Source organism: Polyodon spathula, chromosome 7, assembly GCF_017654505.1.
Source record: "Polyodon spathula isolate WHYD16114869_AA chromosome 7, ASM1765450v1, whole genome shotgun sequence".
In the NCBI taxonomy this organism is placed as follows: domain Eukaryota; kingdom Metazoa; phylum Chordata; class Actinopteri; order Acipenseriformes; family Polyodontidae; genus Polyodon; species Polyodon spathula.
This window is the reverse complement of record NC_054540.1, coordinates 12383586-12404487: the sequence shown is the minus strand read 5'-3', so window position 1 is coordinate 12404487 and position 20902 is coordinate 12383586. Positions and strand designations below refer to the sequence as shown.

The window sequence follows — 20902 nt, the reverse complement described above, 5'->3', positions numbered from 1 at the left end:
AGTGGGTCCATAGAAGGTTCTCTATCACAAACACCTGTGAACAGAATATATCAAACACCATTGTATGATACGGTTTAACAACATTCTCTGCACCAGATACATACATCTACACAATGGGTTTTCAGAAATATTTCTGATGGTTGGCAGGATTCATGTATTATCACAATGTGTCTCGCTCCCTTCTCCTGACTTTTTTTTTTTTTATATATTTTGCACAACGAGGGATCGAATGGCAGGTTCTTCTGAAGCTGGCTTTGATGGATTACAGATCCTTTTTAGCTGCATTGCTTTCACTGGTGTGTGTTTCTGTCCCCTCAGTGTGTGAGTATGAGAGACGGATATACACCAGTGGACCGGTGTTCACCCCCCCAGGAAGCAGCCCCTGCCTGCAGTGCACTTGCACGGTGAGTTCGGTTCTTTTCTACAAAGTTTTTTGCCATGTTTGGGACAGCGTAGTGTATTTCCCCAATAAAGTCAAAAACAAAAAACAAAACACCAGAATGTCTTATAATGCATGTTTCTAAGTGTTTGGTGGCTATCAGTAATCAAGTTGAGAGTGTATTGCTCATGCACTCTTTGCTGTGTCAGGCCTGCAAACAAAGAGAAATGGGTCTGTCATGCAAGGAGTGCAAGAGAAAGACCACTCTCAACTTTGCTAGAATTGCATATTCGAGCCTTAAGAAATTATTGAAAGTAATGGGAATATTAAACAAAACGAAGGTAAGCTCCATTTTACTAAACTTCTACACCTATAAACCTTCACTTTAATGTGTTTTATGTAGAACCTGTTGTGGCTTAAACATTTAGAATGCTTTGTCAGTGACATTCTGAGTGAAAGATCTAGACTCTGCAAAATTATAAGTGTATTTGCTGCTAACAGGTTCCATTGGGAAGGTGACTTATATACAGTATGTTGATAGAAGGGGTGGCTGTCACAATTTCTATACTTGTTGGACTTTAAATTGTCACATGTCTGTACATGGTATGTATGATTTGTCATATATGAGAATCAGTAGATGATCCTAACTTCTAATTATGAGAGTCTTTCAACTTCCATGAACACTTTGATGATGATAAAGAACATTAGCTACCATGATTGCTTTATCCAGGATGGAAACATGGTGACCTTCATGCACTGGAAGTTAAATAATACCTGGTTAGATTGAATTAAGCTGGAAATAACATCCAATGATGCAGTAAGCAGAAACAAGAGCCCAGACTACTATGACTGAAACCAGTTATTGAATCCTTTCAATGCTGGTTATTGATTCGATTCGAAAAGAACTAAGAAAGCTTTGCTTGTTTCAGGCTGGAAACGTGCGGTGCCAAGAAGAGATGTGCCCACCTGTTCAGTGCTCTAACCCAGTGATTGACCCTCAACATTGCTGTCCAATCTGCAAAGGTATTGTGGGATTCCTTTTTACATTAGTTTGTATTGAGTTTGATGGGAACAATTTATTGCACAGTGCAAGTACAATGATGTCTGCTTCATACATAATGAGGTCTTTACAATAAATTTAAACAAGGGCAAATTGCTTTAACTGAGATAATTAAAACATTAAATAAAAATTTATCTTTCGCGCATTATTAAATCATTGCATATTTAAGACCCACTGTGCAACACTGTGATGTGTTGTTTTGTCTCTTGTCCTTAAAGTGTGTGTCCTGAATGGAGTGGAGTTCGAGGATGGGACAGACTGGGAACCTGATGAAGACCCTTGCAGCACTTGTGTCTGCACTAATGGGGAGCCAGTCTGCCATATCTCACCCTGCCCGCGCATCACTTGCCAACATCCTACTAAAATGAATAGTGAGTTAAAACAGGCATCTCCACCACTGACAAAATCCTGTGCTGAAAACTGGATTTTAAAACAGTGTGTGAATTATTTTTTCTTTTTCATTGTTGACCAGGTGACTGCTGTGCAGTGTGTGATAGGTGTACCTATAACCAGCGCATATACAACAATGGACAAGACTTCATAGACCCAGATAGACCCTGCCAAAACTGTAGGTGTCAGGTGAGCTTTTTGTAATAGTTTTTAGCTCCATTTTTCAATCTCTGATAAGAATGATCCTCTGAATAAAATAAAATGACCACAGGATGCTCCTTAAGTGAAATTAATACCTTACTGCTTGGCTCTAGAATCTTCATATTCTAGAGATAACCATACAATTCCCCTGATTCATTGCTGAAACGTCAACATACCAATCCTTTTTTTTTTAATTTGGGAAACAGTTTCCTCTACTGGAATGAACATGTAATTGAGAAACTTTTATGTTTTATGTTTGGGTGGCTGTCACAATCTCTATCATCTGAATTTAGGATCCAGCATAGAAAAAAATATGACCATGTTACACAAGAAAAAGAACTTGACTAGCTGAGTGTTTCCAATTGCCAGGAAGTTCGTTGTAATAATTACATTCATTAATAAATGGTTTGCCATAGCATGCTCATGGATCTCTTACACTATTTTAGACACTATGGGTGGTTGCAGTAATATTCTGTTATTGGGTAATTTACTTAGTCAGACAGTTAAAAGGAGAATATGGGGGGAAAATAGTTTTTTATTAACAAAAATGTAAAGTGAATGAATAAGTCCCTTTAAGTGGATTGACTACGTCCACCAGTGCACTGATATATGTTGGTGCTTTGTGCTAGTTGTATGGTTGTGGGGTTGGTCCTCTTGAAGCAATTACACTTTAAACCTTACTGAAAATAGAATCCATTAGATAAATATATTTTGAGAGGGTTGATGGACGCAGTAGTTATTGTCCTGGCTGCATTCAATCCCATGTTCCTTTGTCATGTTTCTCCCCCTGTCATAGGATGGTACTGTGAACTGTATCCCCACAGTGTGCTCTCCAGTGACCTGCTCCAGACCTGAGATGAAGCCCGGACAGTGCTGCCCCAAGTGTCCAGGTACTGCATCACCAAGATCTTTAAGAATGAACTGAATATATAAGACCATTTTGTAAGTGAAAATGTATGTGAAAATGGAATAGTTTTAAATTCGTCATTAAATGTCAGTACTGCCTCATTGTAAAGAAACAATTAAGAGAGTGGAACCAGTAATACGGCGATCACATTGGGCTCACTGTGACTCACATTTTCCACATCATGTAATTTCACTTGGAAACACCATTCTATTATAAACCTGAAATCCTGCAGCACAGTCTCGTAATAGCTATGGCATTATAACAAAGCTGCACTGTAGTCAACTTCCATTTTGTACTTTTTTTGCACCTTTATTATCGTGTATGGAGATTAAGGTGTGAAAATAGTCAGCTCCTGGTTATTCACACTTGGATTTTGTAACTAAAATGAGTTATGAGAGGCCGGTAATTGCAGCTTACACCAGGTGTTGTTTAAAATGATGTGGAAAAGTTTATGTCTGTGTTGCGTCATTAAATGTGGATAACAGGATTTTTTTTAGATGAACTACATTGTCTGTTTTGTACTTGGGACTTGAAAAATAGTGCACTAGGGCAGGGGTTGGCTTGTACTGTGTGATGCAAAGGCCAGTATTAGGATGTGATGTACAGTGTATGAACACATGGTCATGTTTTATAACATGTTATTCAAAATGAAGGCTATTGAGATTTTAATTCTCAAATAAATATCTTATTTCTCTTCATCAAATATTCGAAACATCTACCCCACTCTACAACTAGAGGTGTCCACCCCATCACAGACATCCCATATGAATTCTCCGAACAATAAGAATCATTGTGAAATAAACATCAGAACACTGTATGGTCACTTTCAGAGGGGAAATCTGGGCCAGAAATAGATTTTTTACAGTACTTCTGGTGACTTCACACAATCAACCAATTACTCTTTACTGCTTATATATTACCTTTCGTGGTAAATTGCCTTAAAGCACTTTACATATAAAAATGTTAAAAAAAAATACAAAATAAGTAAACGATAAGATGACAAAATACCACCCCCCCCCCCCCCCCCCCCTAAATTTCATACAGTAAAACAAGTATTGAGTATTGATTTCTGAGTATGAGTAGAGTGCACTCTGTTTATAAGAGTCACATCCGTCACGGGTTATTTGATTCTTATAAGCGGTTGGTTCTTAAAAGCGAACCGATATGGTTACTGTGGTGAAGTGCTGCAGAATCAATGTGTTAGTTTGAGAATGAAACTTTGTTCCCTGCAGTTTAATGGGTTGACCAGTAGATGTCATGAGTTCCCACATGTATGCACAGGGACCACACAAAGTATTGTTTTGTTAGTTTTCCAATTGAAAACAAGGTTTATTTTGTTTGTTTGTGTTATTAGCGGTTGTTGCCCCACCACAGTGTAAAAAAAATAAAACCAACACTGGTTTTAAACTGTAAATCAAGACTCCAGCCTGATCATTAACACTGCCCTCGGCCACGTCACATTGCAATTAGCAAAGCACCTCCGCGCATTAGCAATTTAAATGCACTATACAGTGTCAATGGTGCTCAACCACTGAGGACAGTACATCAAAACAAGTCCTCGTGGGTAAGCAGAATCCAATTTTACTACCGTATACTTGAGAAGCGATCATCTTGTGAGGGTGCCTAGTTTAACTCCCGTACGGTGTTACGTGTAATTGCCTTTAAATTAAAATGATATTACAGTACAGTATTTTACTGTCGGGACTACCACTGCATTTAAGCATCTGTGGCTTACTTATTTTCTGTTGCTATGCAAATCTCACAGTTTTTCACTAAACAGAGATGCAAAGCGCCACAATAACCCTGCTGTACTTGGTATGCAATAATAATAATAATAATAATAATAATAATAATAATAATAATAATACATTTTATTTATATAGCACATTTCATTAAAAATCACAAAGCACTAATGTGTCTTTGCTTTATTGAAAACATTTTTACTAACAGATAACACAAAAAAAACATACTTGCACAATGCAGCGGAGCAGTCACCATGTGATTACAAGCAATGCAGTGTTTCCTGCATCATTGCACGATCCACGCTGCGTACGTGCCTAATCATGCAAGATGGAATCAAATTCAAAAACAGCTTTTATTGGCTGTACACGTCATTGCACTTGATCAAGTACTGTATTATATGTAGTCAGTTTGCCCAGAAATGATTCTTGTAAGCGGATTGCTGGATTCTTACAAGCTGATTATTTTAGTATAGCTATCATTTGATCCCAGTGGTTTTGATCACAATATGCAGTTGATTCTTATATCAGTAATTCTTATAAATGGAGCGCACTGTATTGGGTTCTCAGCACACCTCTAGTTCTTGGTATAGTGCAGCGTTAAGATGGCTTATACCTACTAGAATTTAATACCTGTTTAATTGGCCTGCTTTGGTACTGCACTATATTCTGCCAATTTTCACCTTTGCATAGTAATTGTAGAACATTCAGATTATTCAAACTGACGGTTACAATTTTGGATGTTAACTTGGGTTTTTAAAACTGATTATGTAATATCTTCATAGTGCCACCAAAACAAATCTACTACTGTGATATTGTATTTAGCATTAATAGAACTGAAGAAACAGAAATATATGCCAGTGGTATTATCAATCTCTCTCATAAAGCCACTCCTTCAAACCAACTGTAAGTGAATAGTCTTTTAAAGTGTTCATCATGTCACTGATTTCTTAAGAGACTTGCCATGCAGAACATATTTCTTGGGTCCCTGTTGAACACAGTGAGGCGTGAAGCTTTCTCTCTTAAAAAGGTCAATTTCTCCACTTAATTTGATTTCAGTTCACTGTTTGTTCTCAAGCACAGACTTTTATTCAGGCTTAAGTCAGAGAATTAAGCATGGCTTTCAAAGATAAGTCTGATAAATGAAATACTTTCTGTAAATAAAATCTGTTTTAACTAACTGAAAAAGCTACAGAGGCTATCTATGATCGAAGAGTTTTGTTTGTGTTTGTTTTATTTATTTTTAGTCTGTGTTTCTGTCTCCCTGTTCATGATATTAAGCATCGCAGTTGAACGGAAAATCTAATGGTACCCTTCAATTTTACTGGTTACCTAAGATGGCCAACTTATTCTGTTCATGTGACTTTTTGGTTTATGTGTGACAAAGACTTAAAGATACAGGCTTTGTACATGCTCAGCTGTGTTCTGTGGTTCTCTCAGTCAAGTTAAACTGCTCCATCAGAGATGTCATTCTCCTTACAGAACATTATGCCCCCTGAGATGCTTTGTTTTTGTTCACAAAAGATAATATTTCTGTTTTTATTCATTTGCATGTAGAGCAGATTCCTCCAGCAAGCGAAATGAACTGTAATTCAGTGTTGAGTGAAAATTAAATAAAACCGAAGGCGGCTAACGGAATATGATTTATGCTGTTTGTATATGTTAAATGATTTAATAGTTGATGTTTTGAACAATACAGACTTTCAAACGAACAGTCAAACCCTTTTCATATTAGCTGAAGTATAACTTTCTTTAAATGATATAAAGTAGCTATAAGGTCATTTTATCATTTTTATAAAACTTACAAGACACTAAATCAAGCAGACAAAGTTTTGATTAATGTTCTACCTGATTTTGATTTGCCTTTTTCACTGTGTGAATTTCCCCATCTCCTGTTTGATTTACAGATTGTGTGTTTGAAAACCGTGTGCTTGTGAATGGAGAAGAATTCCCTAACCCTCTGAATCCCTGCCAGAGGTGTGTGTGTTATAATGGCCATGTGAACTGTGAGGACCATACCTGTCCCGGCGCCATCTGCACGTACCCACTGCCTGGATCCTGCTGCAAAAACAATTGCAATGGTAAGACACTGCAGTGAGATGATCGACCATAACTGTCAGAACTGTCCTGAAGAGGAAACCTTGTACTCTATGACTGCGATGGAGAGTCTGCAGTACTGAGACCTGAAATTAGCATTTAGAACATAATTAAAGAAACAAAAACTGTCTGAGCTCTGCTAGACATCCGTCTCAGTGTAGCAGTTTGCAGTAGAAATGGTTGACACAATATAATAATAAAATATGCTGTAGAATGCTGTAAAACCGAAGGCAATACGGTAGTGTGTTATGTATTCACATTTGTAATAGCAGTGTTTTAAATATCACACACATATCCCCAGATAAAAGGGTACACTAGAGTTATAATAACATAAACATTAGCACACATATAAATCATGGTCCATACATCTGTATATACTCTTGAGAACAGATTGAATTTTGATAAAACTTTTGTAATGATGGTGAAAGCCAGGTGATTTAAAGGGGATATAAACAGGAATAGTGCAGAGTTGTCCCTTTGAGGGGTGGTTCTGCTATACAGGTGATCTTTCATACAGGTTTTCTTCAACACACCCTCCTTCTATCTAGCAGATTATACTTTGTCTCCTGTATGAGAAGACCATGTCATTTAGGAGCTTCATAAAAAATAGAATAAAAGATGGGTGATTCAGAGACTATGCAAATTGAAATGCTGTTTGTGAAAAATAAGCATGCACCAATTACTTGTTCAGAATCAATCAGGAAGTGACTTCCTTCAGTGCGTTACAGGTACAAAATGCATCAATATACTATACAATATGAATTATACATGCATGAAAGTGCATTCGTTCAACAGGTATAATTTTGACTAGTTTATGATACATTTATATGGCAAAAATTCCCTTTAGAAGCTATTGATGAATAATAATATAAAAAGGTAAAAAAGGCATTGCCCTAAATATTGTCCTCTAACTAAATCTGAAATGTGTGAGCCCTGTTGATCACAGACTGGATATGAACTTCCTACCTTACAAGAATTATTATTCCCTTTGTCCTGAGGTTTTGGATCATGCTGCAATGCTATTTATGTATTCATTTTTACTAAATACTAAAAGGCAGTATGTCTTCAGATTTGAAATGCTCAGGAATGTAGTATCCTGGATTTAGAAGGGACTCTTATTTCAGAATTTCCAGAAACAGTTTAATCTAGTAACTATATGGTGTATCAGGAACTAATAGAAAACACCTATATTTAAAATGTGTTTTAATAAAGAATTCTTAGAAGCTAATATAACAATATCCAGGGCAAGATTCATTTACAACGAAATGACAAAGCTGCCCAATACCGGAGTGTAATTTAACATGGTGTAAAAACACATTCATTCAAGTGTTACATAACCAGCATAAGGTAGCCCAGGTCCTTTTTTAAAAAACAGCTTTGAATTTGCTCATGCAGTATATAGCACTCTTCACTTTTAAAAAGCAACAACACAATGTATTATTCTACAGTAAACGAGATCTAGCTTTTATCCACAACAATAACGGTGCAAGTACATTCTATATACTTCTAAATATGTAAATATATTGGGGCAAGATACATCAATCAGTAAATTAGAAGAGTGAGAAAAATAGATGTTTTCTTCCCTTCTGTTGTTGCCATGCTCTTAGCGTGGATGTTTGTGCAGACTCTTATTTCAAAAGTCGCTTTGATTCCTGGAGATTGTAACTTCCAAAAAGATTAAACATCTCTGCATTATAGCTCCCCTTTCATTATGCGGTGCCTTAAATTTCAGGAATTGTTAGATTTGAAAGCTGCTTAAAAGACAACAAAAACCGGAATGCCAGACAATTTCCTCAGCTTCTCAGAAGGCACCAGTCACCTTAGTTTTAGATGTAATCTGCCCCCTGGTAATTAAAGATGTCACCTAAGCAACAAGGCCATTCGTGAAGTAGCTGGAGTCTGATTCATTGTATAAAGTTATCTGTTAATTGAAGAGATCTGCATCTTTTGAGTTTGTTGAGCTCTGAACCCAGCAAAGAGAAACAGCTCTTTTTTGCTTAACTAACAAGATGCCTGAGCTGAGGATTTCTTCCCATCCAACTTTTAATTGCTTCATGCCCGAATTCTATATTTGTTACAGGTTGACTGCTTGTATCTGCTTCTGACTTGTCTCTCTGCTTTTTGTGTGTGTGTGTGGTTTTTTTTTTAGGTTGTAACTATGCAGGAAAAGAATATCCAAATGGAGCAGTATTTCCACATCCTACAGACAAATGCAAAGACTGTCACTGTATAGTAAGTTTTGGAAGTGCTGATGCACAGTGATACAAGGTTTTGGTATGCTGAATGAATAAGTCATATTTATTGCAATATTTATATTTATTGTTTGTGCTATAACTTATCTTGGGACCTTATCTCGGTGTGTAACCAACATGGCTTTAAATCTGTCCACTGCTGAAATTCATATAGTTTGTGAACAGTAGAACAGTGAAAAATGTTGCTGAACTTTTTGCATTTTTTATGTCTCTCGCAGAACGGCAATGTTCAGTGTCTGTCCAAGAGGTGCCCTCCACTGCTGTGTAGCAATCCATTCCTGACACCCGGCGAGTGCTGCCCCCAGTGTCCCGGTGAGAACATTGCTTTTTATATTCAAACAGCTAGATGGAAAAATAGGACCAAATCTGTATACAAAGCAACAGTGACTGTACAGTAGGAATGCAATGATCCATGTGCAATGCACACAGAAAGAAGCAAGCAGCATGAGTATGCATTAGGCATCATTGTATAACCTACATCCCTTCAGGCTAGAGCATTTAAAACAGCATGCATTTATTGCATAGTGAATAGTATTCCATCCAATGGTTTCTTCCTTTTGGAATTAACAGAGTGATCCCTATCCCTAACCGCCCACCGTAATGTGCATTGAATACAAACAAGCCACTGCATGTCACTGGGTCCTCATCACAGTTATTCACTCATTTAAATGTCTGATAGTAGCTAAATGCACTGTATAATATCCAATATTATTTGCAAATGGTGTTCAATTGAGTTTCTTGAAGATGGCTTAAAAAAGAGTCAGTGGATTAAAGGGGTTTAGTGTATTTTCTTATCCACTGCTGCCTCATTCATTGATCTCAGTGACTTCACTGTCAAAAACGATTGAAAATATACTGTAGTGTGACTGGGATGAAGCACACAATGCTGCTAATCAGATTCAGAACTATATGTGAGCGTCTTTGCCTGGTTAGATAACATATTTAATTGAGAGGCATTTGATCTGAATACTGCTGGTGGTGGTAAAGCAATATTTAGCCCAGGGCCTGATGGTGTTGTAAAGATTTATAGAACAACTGGAAGCAAAGAGAGCCTTTATGTAAAAAAATAAGGCTGGCATGCAGAACTCTGAAGTAGACCCTATTCTGGTTTGTTGGCTTTGTATTGATCACAATACATGAAACGTATACAAAAAAGTAGCAGACTACATATCAGGTATTGGCACTACCGCCAACACTCATACAGTGTAAAATGTGATATTAAATAAGAGAGGTGGAAACTATAACACAGTGATATGTACTTCAGCTGATCATGAACACAGGTAGTATCTAGAGTGTTGCAGTATAGTGTGTACTGTATATATTGCAATGAATGGTGAAATCCATACGGTGGCCATACAATCAGTCCAAGGAAATGCATGGCAGAATTATGTTTTTCTGTGCAATAAAATCCAAATAAATCATTATGTTCATCATTAGGAGAAGTCATAAAAATGTTATTATGAACAGACATTTTAATGTAAAATGTGGTATCCTCTGTCAGGTCAGTTTGAACTAAACAAAATAGATGGGTTATAAATATTATAAATTGCTTACTGAAGAATTTTAATATGACCTACTCACTTTTAGCAAAAAAAAAAAAAACCCAAAAAGCAAAAAAACATGAAAACAAAGAATTATTGCAATAGAGTGGATATGAAGTAATATGCATTGAGATTATATTAACACATATATAATTAATTTAAAAATATCCACATTTGCTCTATTTATTGGAAAAATTTGCATTTTCCTAAAACCCCCTTTCCAGACTTAGTTGATTAGCTGGACTTGGGACTCTAACAGGACATTTGTATAGTCTCTGTATAAAACATTGATTTTTTATCTGTCCTCCATTTTAAAAAATAAATAATAATAATAATAATAATAATAATAATAATAATAATAATAATAATAATAATAATAATAAGGAATTGCCAAAAGCATTGTAGAACATGGTAACCTGTTTTTGTCATTGTATTGGAAGGAGGTTTGCAGATGGTGTGTGTTTCAGACAATAACATCGGCACATTAAAATGCTTTTATGAGGGAACAGCTAAAACCTTGTCAGGACAGCAAATCATAAATGATCACAGCCCATCTGCTTGTCACTTCACAAGAGGCACAAATTGTGTGTAATTGTTTCTGTCTCTAAGTGTATTGCGGCTATTAATTTTAACCTTGCTCTGTTTAGATTTATGTCATGCTCATCATTCATATTAATGTGTTTTAATTCAATTGTGAACTTGCTGCAGGGTTAGATTTAACTTTGAAAACAAAATCACAAAATGAATAAACTAGGGCTGTCATAGTCACAGTAAGAGTAGTATGATACTATGCACCAGACGTTGGAAAAATAGCCATTTGAACTACTGTTTTTACTTCTTCACAGCCCCTGCAGCTGAGTGTCTGTATGCTGGACTCCCCTACAAACACATGGAGCGTTTCTATGACCCCTCTGAAAAGTGCCGCTCCTGTATCTGCAATAATGGGACCATCACTTGCCAGCGCAGGCCCTGCGCCCCCATCCTGTGTGCCAACCCCATTGTACAGGACTGTTGCCGCACTTGTGATGGTGAAGAAGCATTTCTGTTTGGTTTCAACAATAGTGTATTGTTTTTCAGGGCGTTTTGATTTTATAAATATCTATCATTTCATTTAGTTCAGGTTTTCTCCAGGTAATGCATGTTGACATGTTTAGTCTCATTTACATTCCTAATCTGGTATTTGAGTGTATCCAATGTGTCATATGAAACAACCTCACATTATAGTATACTCATTTTATATAAAGGGTGCAAGGTAACAATACTAATTGTACAATATTTGAAATACTTTTGCAGTGTGACTTTTTTGCCATTTGCCATTTACTTTTTTGTAATTGTCACTGTTAACCCTTAAATGCATTTAGCACTTTTTCTTACTCTTTGTAAGCTGGAGAACCCTTTTCCCTGCTCTACTTATAATTGTGCTGTAGAATATATCCTTTCAAATGCATTTTTCCCCCTATAAATTTCTGGTACAAAACCATCTCTGGTACAAAAACATGCTGGGCCACACTGCAGTAGAGTATCCCATTTTTTTCTTTGATGGACAGAGAAAGTCACTTTTCACCTACAGTTAGAGACATGACCAGTTATTAACCCATCGTAGAGCTGCCACAGAATTGTGGAGCAGACACACGGTGGCAAATCTTTTGTCTGAAAGGAACACACAGAGCTTTCGAGGGCTCGACTGCATGTTGTCCAACAGGAGAGATACGGTTTTACCTTCTGACCAGATCTTTTTTGAAAAAGTAAACCAAGAAAAGGGTATTTAAGTCACATAGTAGTAGGGAAATTAATTTTCAATGCTGGGGAGAGCTTTAACATTTTTCAGCAGTATCTGGAGCAAAATAGTATCTGCCTTTATAATTTAGCTTTTGTGAATGTACTATTTGTATTGAGACATAAGCTTGTGTGGAGTAACACTAAAGCCAGTGATGCTATATTTTGTTATCCAAACACAACCAATTATAGGAAAAAAATGTTTATGCACCAGCTGAGATATTGCACCTGATCCTCTCTTTGTAACTTGTCATCCTAAGCTAATAGAGATGTCTTTGGAAAAGATCGTTTTTTGCTCAACCCCCCCCTTCTGGGGCTCTGCTTAGGATGAGCACTGAGAAGAATTATTTAGTCATTGGCAAAAATTAATATACATAACATATATGTGCTGGATTTATCTTGCAGTTTTGAAAGCTGACTGAGTCTATAGTCTATCAGCAAATGCTGCTCCTTTACTGATTTGCTGTTAGATGAACAGACCTGTGATGCACTTAAGTTTTTGCAGCTGCAACAGAAATACAGTACAGTATATCCCTAGATATAGCAGATAGGGGTGAAAATAAGACTACTGTTTGATAGAAGTTCGAACCATTCCAGGTTTTATTATAAGTGCCTTATCAACATTTTTTAGAAACAAGCTCTGGTGTGTTTTATATGGAAACCTAGAATGGACTAAACTGCTGTGAATCTTATATTCATCATATCTGTAGTTCTATAGTAAGCCATGTTTTGGGTTGCATTTAAAAGATACTTACAGCATACCGTATTGGATGCTTTACAATTACTGCATTTGAGTTTGACAACTTTTGCAGTTCACAGCATCAAATAGCACTGTGTGTTATTTAAATCAGGAGGTTGCTAAATGTTTTGCCTGGAGAGATCAAAAGACAATCACAAGAGGCCAGCCTTTTCAGTGCACAAATATTGGGTACATGATCAAACAGCATATTAAATAGCTCTGTGTCAGTTTTATGACATTTGTGTGTGTGTGTGTGTGTGTGTGTGTGTGTGTGTGTGTGTGTGTGTGTGTGTGCGATACAGAATATAGTTTTGAGGCTCTAGTAGTACTGTAAATAGTCTCCACCACTCAAAATGAATGTTTTTTAACTCGGCAGAAAAAAGGAAAATCAAAGGCATATTGCTTCTATTACGGGTATTTATTTAAGCTAAACTAAAACAATCAGGGTGTGTTAGTGGTTTGAAGAAGATGGAGTTGGAACAGTAAGAAAATCCTTTAAATTATTAAAAAGACAAGAGACAAAAGGAACCATCTTAGTGTTCTAAAAAAAGCAAGCTCTGGGTACTCAACTTTGATAAATTTGGCAAAATAACTTTTTAAAACCGGCTACATAAGTCTACTTGGAGACAACCATTTCCATTACTAGTATAAAACAAGGACTATGCTAGATTTTATTGACTTGGAAGTCTCATAATTCACTCAAAGCATCCTCTAGTTATTATTTAATTACAGTATACATGCCAAGTTCAATAGTCACACACCTATAAAACTTGTTTTATTATTATTTTGAACAAAAAAGGGGTATAATTGCTGCAACTGACAGCAATGGTGTTGCTTAATTATTTGAGCACAACAGAAAGAAAATACCTTTTTTTCTTCAAACTCCGCTGCCAGTTTATACAAAACAAAGACCTAAATAAAATGCATTATTTTTACATCTATAGCTGCCCTGGTGATTTATCCAGTTACTGTAGCAAGAAGATTAAAACTATAATTGAGCGGGAGTGTTTCAAGACTATTCAGTACCCGGGTTGTGGTTTATACACCATGTCTTTGGCTTTCTGCAGGCTGCTGGTATGGCGGTAAAGAGCTGGCTAATGGGGAGCAGTTTGCAGACGGCTTGGATGCCTGTAGATTGTGTTTGTGTCGGGAAGGCACAGTGTCCTGTGAGAGGAGAGCATGCCCTGCTGTGAGCTGCCCATTCCCTGTGCAGACACAGTGCTGCCAGGCTTGTGAAGGTGAGATTGTGAATGTGTTTAATGAAGTTTTTGTTAGTGACGTCAATCTTGTCTATTTGTCTAAATGACAAGTTAACCTCATATTAATCGGAAGTATTTTCAATATGTTTTCTGTCAACTGCTGCAGTAAAAATTATATAAATATATCAGCTGTACAAAACTAAGTGTTTTAGGGAATTACATTTTCAGCTATTGTACAGTGGCTTGCGAAAGTATTGACCCCCCTTGGCATTTTTCCTATTTTGTTGCCTTACAACCTGGAATTAAAATTGATTTTGGGGGTTTGGGGATTTACACAACATGCCTACCACTTTGAAGATGCAAAATATTTTTGATTGTGAAACAAACAAGAAATAAGACAAAAAAACTGAAAACTTGAGCGTGCATAAGTATTCACCCCCCCAAAGTCAATACGTTGTAGAGCCACCTTTTGCAGCAATTACATCTGCAAGTCTCTTGGAGTATGTATCTATAAGCTTGGCACATCTAGCCACTGGGATTTTTGCCCATTCTTCAAGGCAAAACTTCTCCAGCTCCTTCAAGTTGGATGGGTTCCTCTGGTGTACAGCAATCTTTAAGTCATACCACAGATTCTCAATTGGATTGAGGTCTGGGCTTTGACTAGGCCATTCCAAGACATTTAAATGTTTCCCCTTAAATGACTCGAGTGTTGCTTTAGCAGTATGCTTAGGGTCATTGTCCTGCTGGAAGGTGAACCTCTGTCCCAGTCTGAAATCTCTGGAAGACTGAAACAGGTTTCCCTCAAGAATTTCCCTGTATTTAGCGTGTTTGCTTATTTTTTTCTTTAAGCAATGGCTTTTTTCTGGCCACTCTTCCGTAAAGCCCAGCTCTGTGGAGTGTACGGCTTAAAGTGGTCCTATGGACAGATACTCCAATCTCCGCTGCGGATCTTTGCAGCTCCTTCAGGGTTATATTTGGTCTCTTTGTTGCCTGTCTGATTAATAGCCCTCCTTGCCTGGTCCGTGAGTTTTAGTGGGCAGCCCTCTCTTGCCAGGTTTGTTGTGGTGCCATATTCTTTCCATTTTTTAATAATGGCTTTAACGGTGCTCCATGGGATGTTCAAAGTTTCGGATATTTTTTTATAACCCAACCCTGATCTGTACTTCTCCACAACTTTGTCCCTGACCTGTTTGGAGAGCTCCTTGGTCTTCAAGCTTGCTTGCTCCGCTTGCTTGGTGATGCCCCTTGCTTAGTGGTGTTGCAGACTCTGGGGCCTTTCAGAACAGGTGTATATATACTGAGATCATATGACACTTAGATTGCACACAGGTGGACTTTATTTAACTAATTATGTGACTTCTGAAGGTAACTGGTTGCACCAGATCTTATTTAGAGGCTTAATAGCAAAGGGGGTGAATACATATGCACGCACCACTTTTCCGTCATTTATTTTTTAGAATTTTTTTAAACAAGTTATTTTTTTTTCATTTCACTTCACCAATTTGGACTATTTTGTGTATGTCCATTACATGAAATCCAAATAAAAATCCATTTTAATTCCAGGTTGTAAGGCAACAAAATAGGAAAAATGCCAAGGAGGGTCAATACTTTCGGAAGCCACTGTAGCTGCCAGTCTGTTGTTGTGTGACTGACAGGGAAGATAAGGTAGAGCCGGGGAATATAAATTGCACTTGCGACTCAGCCAGTGCAGTGCACCAAAGATAAAAGGCCTGCCTTCAAGAAATTGTTGGAACAAAATAATGAATTAACCTGTTTGCTATTCTGGATGCTTGTCACTCTTAATGCTATATTTGCCATTTGACTGTTATTTCCAGCTGTTATTTTGAGATAATTAATATAACTATACCTCTCTACAGGCATTTTTTTTTTATTGTACCAGATCCACAGCTTTCAAATTTCCCAAAGATTAGATTGTTTTTATATATACAAAGTTCCACTAAATCCATGATATTACTGTAGTACTGGTTTAACATGAATACATCAAGACATAATTGCTTTTATACTGTTTGAACTCCCTGTTTGGCTGAATTCATGCTTAATCCCTCTAGTTATAACAATATACTATGCTGCAAACCAGAAGGCTATTGATCAGTCCCTACAAGTGCAAGCATCCAAGAATGTTTCAATTTGAAATCAAACAAAGAAGGTAAACTAGGATTTCACAGTAGGTGATTTAGAGGAAATTCAATGTTTTTTTTTTTGCTTTTTGGTTTTTTTTTTTGTAAACTTCCAGTGGTTACATTCTTTACTAAGAGTATTAGAATTGGGGGATAGCTTTAGCTTCACTGCAGATGTTGTGGAATGAACCTGCTTTATGTGGTGTAGCTAATGACTATTCATGTTTAGGGGCACTACAATAAAGAGCAGGGTGCATTTAATTCATTTTCCCTCGTGGTTAGGGGGTCCTGCATTCCCATTACGCTACATTTTATGCACATTAAAGATCTACCCGCAGGACAGTAGCATTAGTATGATCTGGACAATTCAAAAGAAACATCTGCATGCATGAGGTGTTTAGAACTGTACTTTTAAATGGAATTGTCAACACGTATACACAGTGCCCAACAGCAGAAGAGGCATGAACAGCAGTATGTATTCCTCATTGCTGAAAGGTTATTGGAATTGTGAGTCGAAACAGATCATAAACAATTGGGTCTCTTCAAATACTGTAGCAGGATAATGTTTTAGAGAAAACGTGTTTGTTTCTGAACAGCCACTTTGGCAAGCTAGAGAAGTTTGGGATTTTGCTATATTTAGAAGATCAGCAACAAGCTCAACCTTAAATCTATTGGAGTAACCAAACTCCGAACTCCTGTGAATTGATTGAAAACATTGTAAAAGAGTAAAGGAAGGGTAAAGGGTTAACTTGGTTCACTGCAGTGTGAATCTGATAAAAATTGCACTATATCCAGTACTACCATTTGTGTTCATCAGTTTCTGTTGTGTAATAGCCCTAAAGACATGAACGTTTGAATGCGTTTTGCTGGTATTCTACAGGCCGCTACGGTATATGAATTGGCCTCTCGGTGGATAGGTGTATGTGTCTGACTTCTCCTCCCTTGCCACAGGATGTAATTACCTGGGTGAGGAGTACCTGAATGGCCAGGAGTTCACTGATCCTCAGAACCAGTGTAAGCGCTGCACTTGTATGAGTGGATTTGTGAACTGCAATCCCAAACCATGTTATAACCCAGGCTGTACCCATCCCATTTCCCTTCCTGGAAAGTGCTGCCCAGTCTGTGAAGGTAAGGGTATAGACACTGTGCGTGGAATTATTTAAAGCAGATAGATTGCGAATGAGGTATACATTGGAGTCACCTAGCACCGCAATAGAGTGTATGGAACATCATGGTCAGCCAGACCAGCCACAACACAACTGTAAGGGGTTTACATTATTCTTGAGGGATATGGGACCATTCCGAACACCACCTCTCACTTCTTCAGCAGTGATGGTGGAAATCAGCAGGAAAGTCTTACCCATTGTGACTTAAATTGACTTGCAACAGGGGCAATCGGTGAAGCAATCGGTAAAAGTGCAGTGCATGTCATCTTAAGTGTTCTCTCTTAAACATGTTTACATTTCAAATGATTACATAGCTCTGAGAAGAATTAAGGATTACTAGTCAAAGCTGTTAACTTAAAAAAAAATTATAACTTATGTAGTACCTGTACAAATGGCTTCATTATATTACAGAACACATATCAGGGATGCCAGCCGCTTAACAAATAACCAGTCATACAAATGGCAGTCCATTTAATCAAACAGTCTATATTCACTATGCAAGGAGTAGCGCATGTAGGAATAATAATAATGGCAATAATGATGGTGATGATCTAAAAATGCAACCTTAACAATGTACATTATGTATGTTTCCTTTACACCTCTATTACTTATACAAATCAATAGGTCTGTCCTGATTTCACGTTGCACCTGTATTGTGTACATCTATTTCATGACAGGGTGTTTCTATAATGGGGTTGTTATCATCAATGGACAGACGTTCCACGATCCTGCTGACTCCTGCTCCCAGTGTACTTGCAGGGTGAGACTTCTGTTTCTTTACTCCATTGTTGACGATGTTTGCTTTTATGCACAACCTCAAACCATCATGGGTTATTTTTTCCCTCCACTATGATTGTTTTCAAAATAGGAAGAGCTCATTTGGGTTGTACTGTATGTCGAGTTTCACTTTGTTGCACATGTCTCTTTTCCTTAATTGAGACTTCCCATACCTCTCTCCACTAACTCGTCATTGTTTGTTTTTTTTCAGTCTGGCTCTGTTCAGTGCATAAAGAAACTGTGTTCTCCGGCTCCTTGTCCTCACCCTGTTGTTGGGCCATGCGACTGCCCACTCTGTGATGGTGAGATTATGATTTTTTTTTAAAACTCAATTCCATGTCACTACTGTCATTAAGGCTTGCTGAAAAATTAATAAATTGGTAAGTACCATATACTTATTGGCCCCTTCTTGTCTTTTACATTTAGTTAAGTTTACAGTTTATCAGAAGAGCTGTTTGAAAAACAATACAGTGCCGTAGCTTGCCTCCATTCCAGGCTGGTTTTAATGCCCAAAAAATTCTCTTTTTGATCTGTGAAATTCTGTGTCTCTCTTTTTTAGGGTGTTATTTCCAAGGAAGGGACTATATTGATGGACAGACCTTTCAAGATGCCAAAGGGGAATGCCAAGAATGCACATGCTTTGTAAGTCAGCCCTTCAGTAATCTTCCAGATTATAACAGCAGATTTCTGTCTTCTGCAATGCCAGTGAAGTATAAGAAAACCCTTTTCAAAGAGTCAGTAAGTTAAAGCTGTAAGTACCACCAGTGGTGGTTCACATTGCAATAGTCTCGTGGGTGACTTGGAAATGGCACCTCCAGCTGACCTTCCAGTTAAAATAAAGCTGCATTGTTACTGTGTGATTTCTTTTGGTTAGTTTCTTGACCCGGCTCATAATACATTTTTATTAGTCAGCTAACTTTTAGAGAAATCTGCATCTTAATGTATGACAGGGCTAGGGATCAGGCATTGACAGACATTAGGGTCAATGAATGTTGTTTGTGTATAAGGCCAATAAGAATACATTTGAGTAAGTTTGCCTAATAAATGCACCTTCTTTCAATTGAAGAATACATTTGAGTAAGTTTGCTTAATAAATGCATCTTCTTTCAATTGGTTTCTCTGCTTTTTGTTGGAATATCCCAGAAAGGTGAAGTGACATGTGGAACAAAAAAGTGCAGTAAGGTCTCTTGTTCCCACCCTGCAATCGACACATGCACCTGCCCTGTGTGTGATGGATGTATTTTCAGAGGCAGAGACTGTAAAAATGGCGAAAGGTTCCTGGATCCGAAGAACAAATGTCAGCGCTGCACTTGTCTGGTAAGGTGTTCAGGCACAAACTTCACTATGCTTTCCAGTGGAGTTCTTTTGTAGAAAAACAACACAAACATTCACCCGGGGCATTCACCTGCTTCTTGAATGACTCAAATTCACAGAACAATGAAACATAGCTTTTTTTACATCTATAGATACTGATTAATTTTACCCTGTTTATGAGAAATATAAGAACTGTAAAGATTGTACATCAGTCTCCAGTAATTGGAATGCAAATTGGTCATAAAAGCAGGCAGTCTTTCTGGCTGTATGATTTGATAACAGTATTTCCCTTGTTTGTTTAAAGAATGGTGGTGTCACGTGCGTATCAGTAACCTGTCCCCCTGTGTCCTGTCGTAACCCTGCCACCCCTCCTGGAGAGTGCTGTCCTCAGTGTACAGGGATCTGCCACTACCTGGGCCAGGTCTATGAGACTGGAACCACCTTCAACTCCCCTGCTGACAGCTGCTTGAAGTGTACATGCATCGTAAGTCATTCATTAACCAGATGATCTGCATGCGTGGCTAAATCAAAAGGTATCAAGTTTCTGTGATTTTAAACTGCAGGTAAAAAAATACATGCATGGGCATGTAAACGTCTGCATTCACACCAAAGCACAAAATAAGAAAATAGGTGAAATGTATTGATCTTAAGTAAATGTTGTGTTCAGCTGACAGTAAGTTTTACAGCAAAATATTTATTGTATTTTTTTTTCCTTTTTGCACAAGCACATCTATTATATGGCAGTCTTCTATGCTTTAAGTTTGTACAGTTGTAAATGTTCTGTTAGGGGATATGTGGTATTAAAATACTACTGATAGTCTTTTTAAAGTGATTTGTGTGGCAGACTGCGATGTGCTTCAGTAACTGAGTGCTCCCTTGGATGTGCAGAATGAGGTAGTGACTTGTCACAAGACGCCATGCCCTCAGCAATGTTCCCACCCAGTGCCCTCACCTGCCTGCTGCCCATCCTGTGACCGCTGCTTCTACAAGGGTTTTGAATTCAGCAACAGGCAGAACTTCCACTCGCCCTCAGACCCCTGCCAGCGCTGCAGCTGTCTCCACGGAAACGTTGTGTGCACCACTGTGGTGTGCCCCCAGACAACTTGTAACAACCCCCTCACTAAACCTGGGCAGTGCTGCCCCGAGTGCCCAGGTAAAGACACAATTTTTATATAACTATCTCACCTTCTGCCCTCATGGTCACATGGCATGAATTTTGCATTGTAC

At 37.7% G+C, this 20902-nt stretch overlaps 1 protein-coding gene across 1 annotated transcript in view; it reads left to right on the top strand.

Annotated features, from left to right (window-relative positions):
* Positions 1-20902, top strand: part of LOC121318177 (kielin/chordin-like protein) — a 71135-nt gene that overhangs the window by 37037 nt on the left and 13196 nt on the right. Inside the window, exons 22-38 of the mRNA XM_041254582.1 lie at positions 319-404; positions 1309-1402; positions 1658-1810; positions 1912-2018; positions 2827-2920; positions 6584-6757; positions 8923-9005; positions 9244-9337; positions 11412-11594; positions 14149-14319; positions 17370-17546; positions 18262-18344; positions 18573-18663; positions 18921-19003; positions 19505-19678; positions 19980-20159; positions 20564-20828. Of these exons, the coding sequence (XP_041110516.1) occupies positions 319-404; positions 1309-1402; positions 1658-1810; positions 1912-2018; positions 2827-2920; positions 6584-6757; positions 8923-9005; positions 9244-9337; positions 11412-11594; positions 14149-14319; positions 17370-17546; positions 18262-18344; positions 18573-18663; positions 18921-19003; positions 19505-19678; positions 19980-20159; positions 20564-20828 (2292 nt within the window). The remainder of the gene's footprint in view (positions 1-318; positions 405-1308; positions 1403-1657; positions 1811-1911; positions 2019-2826; positions 2921-6583; positions 6758-8922; positions 9006-9243; positions 9338-11411; positions 11595-14148; positions 14320-17369; positions 17547-18261; positions 18345-18572; positions 18664-18920; positions 19004-19504; positions 19679-19979; positions 20160-20563; positions 20829-20902) is intronic.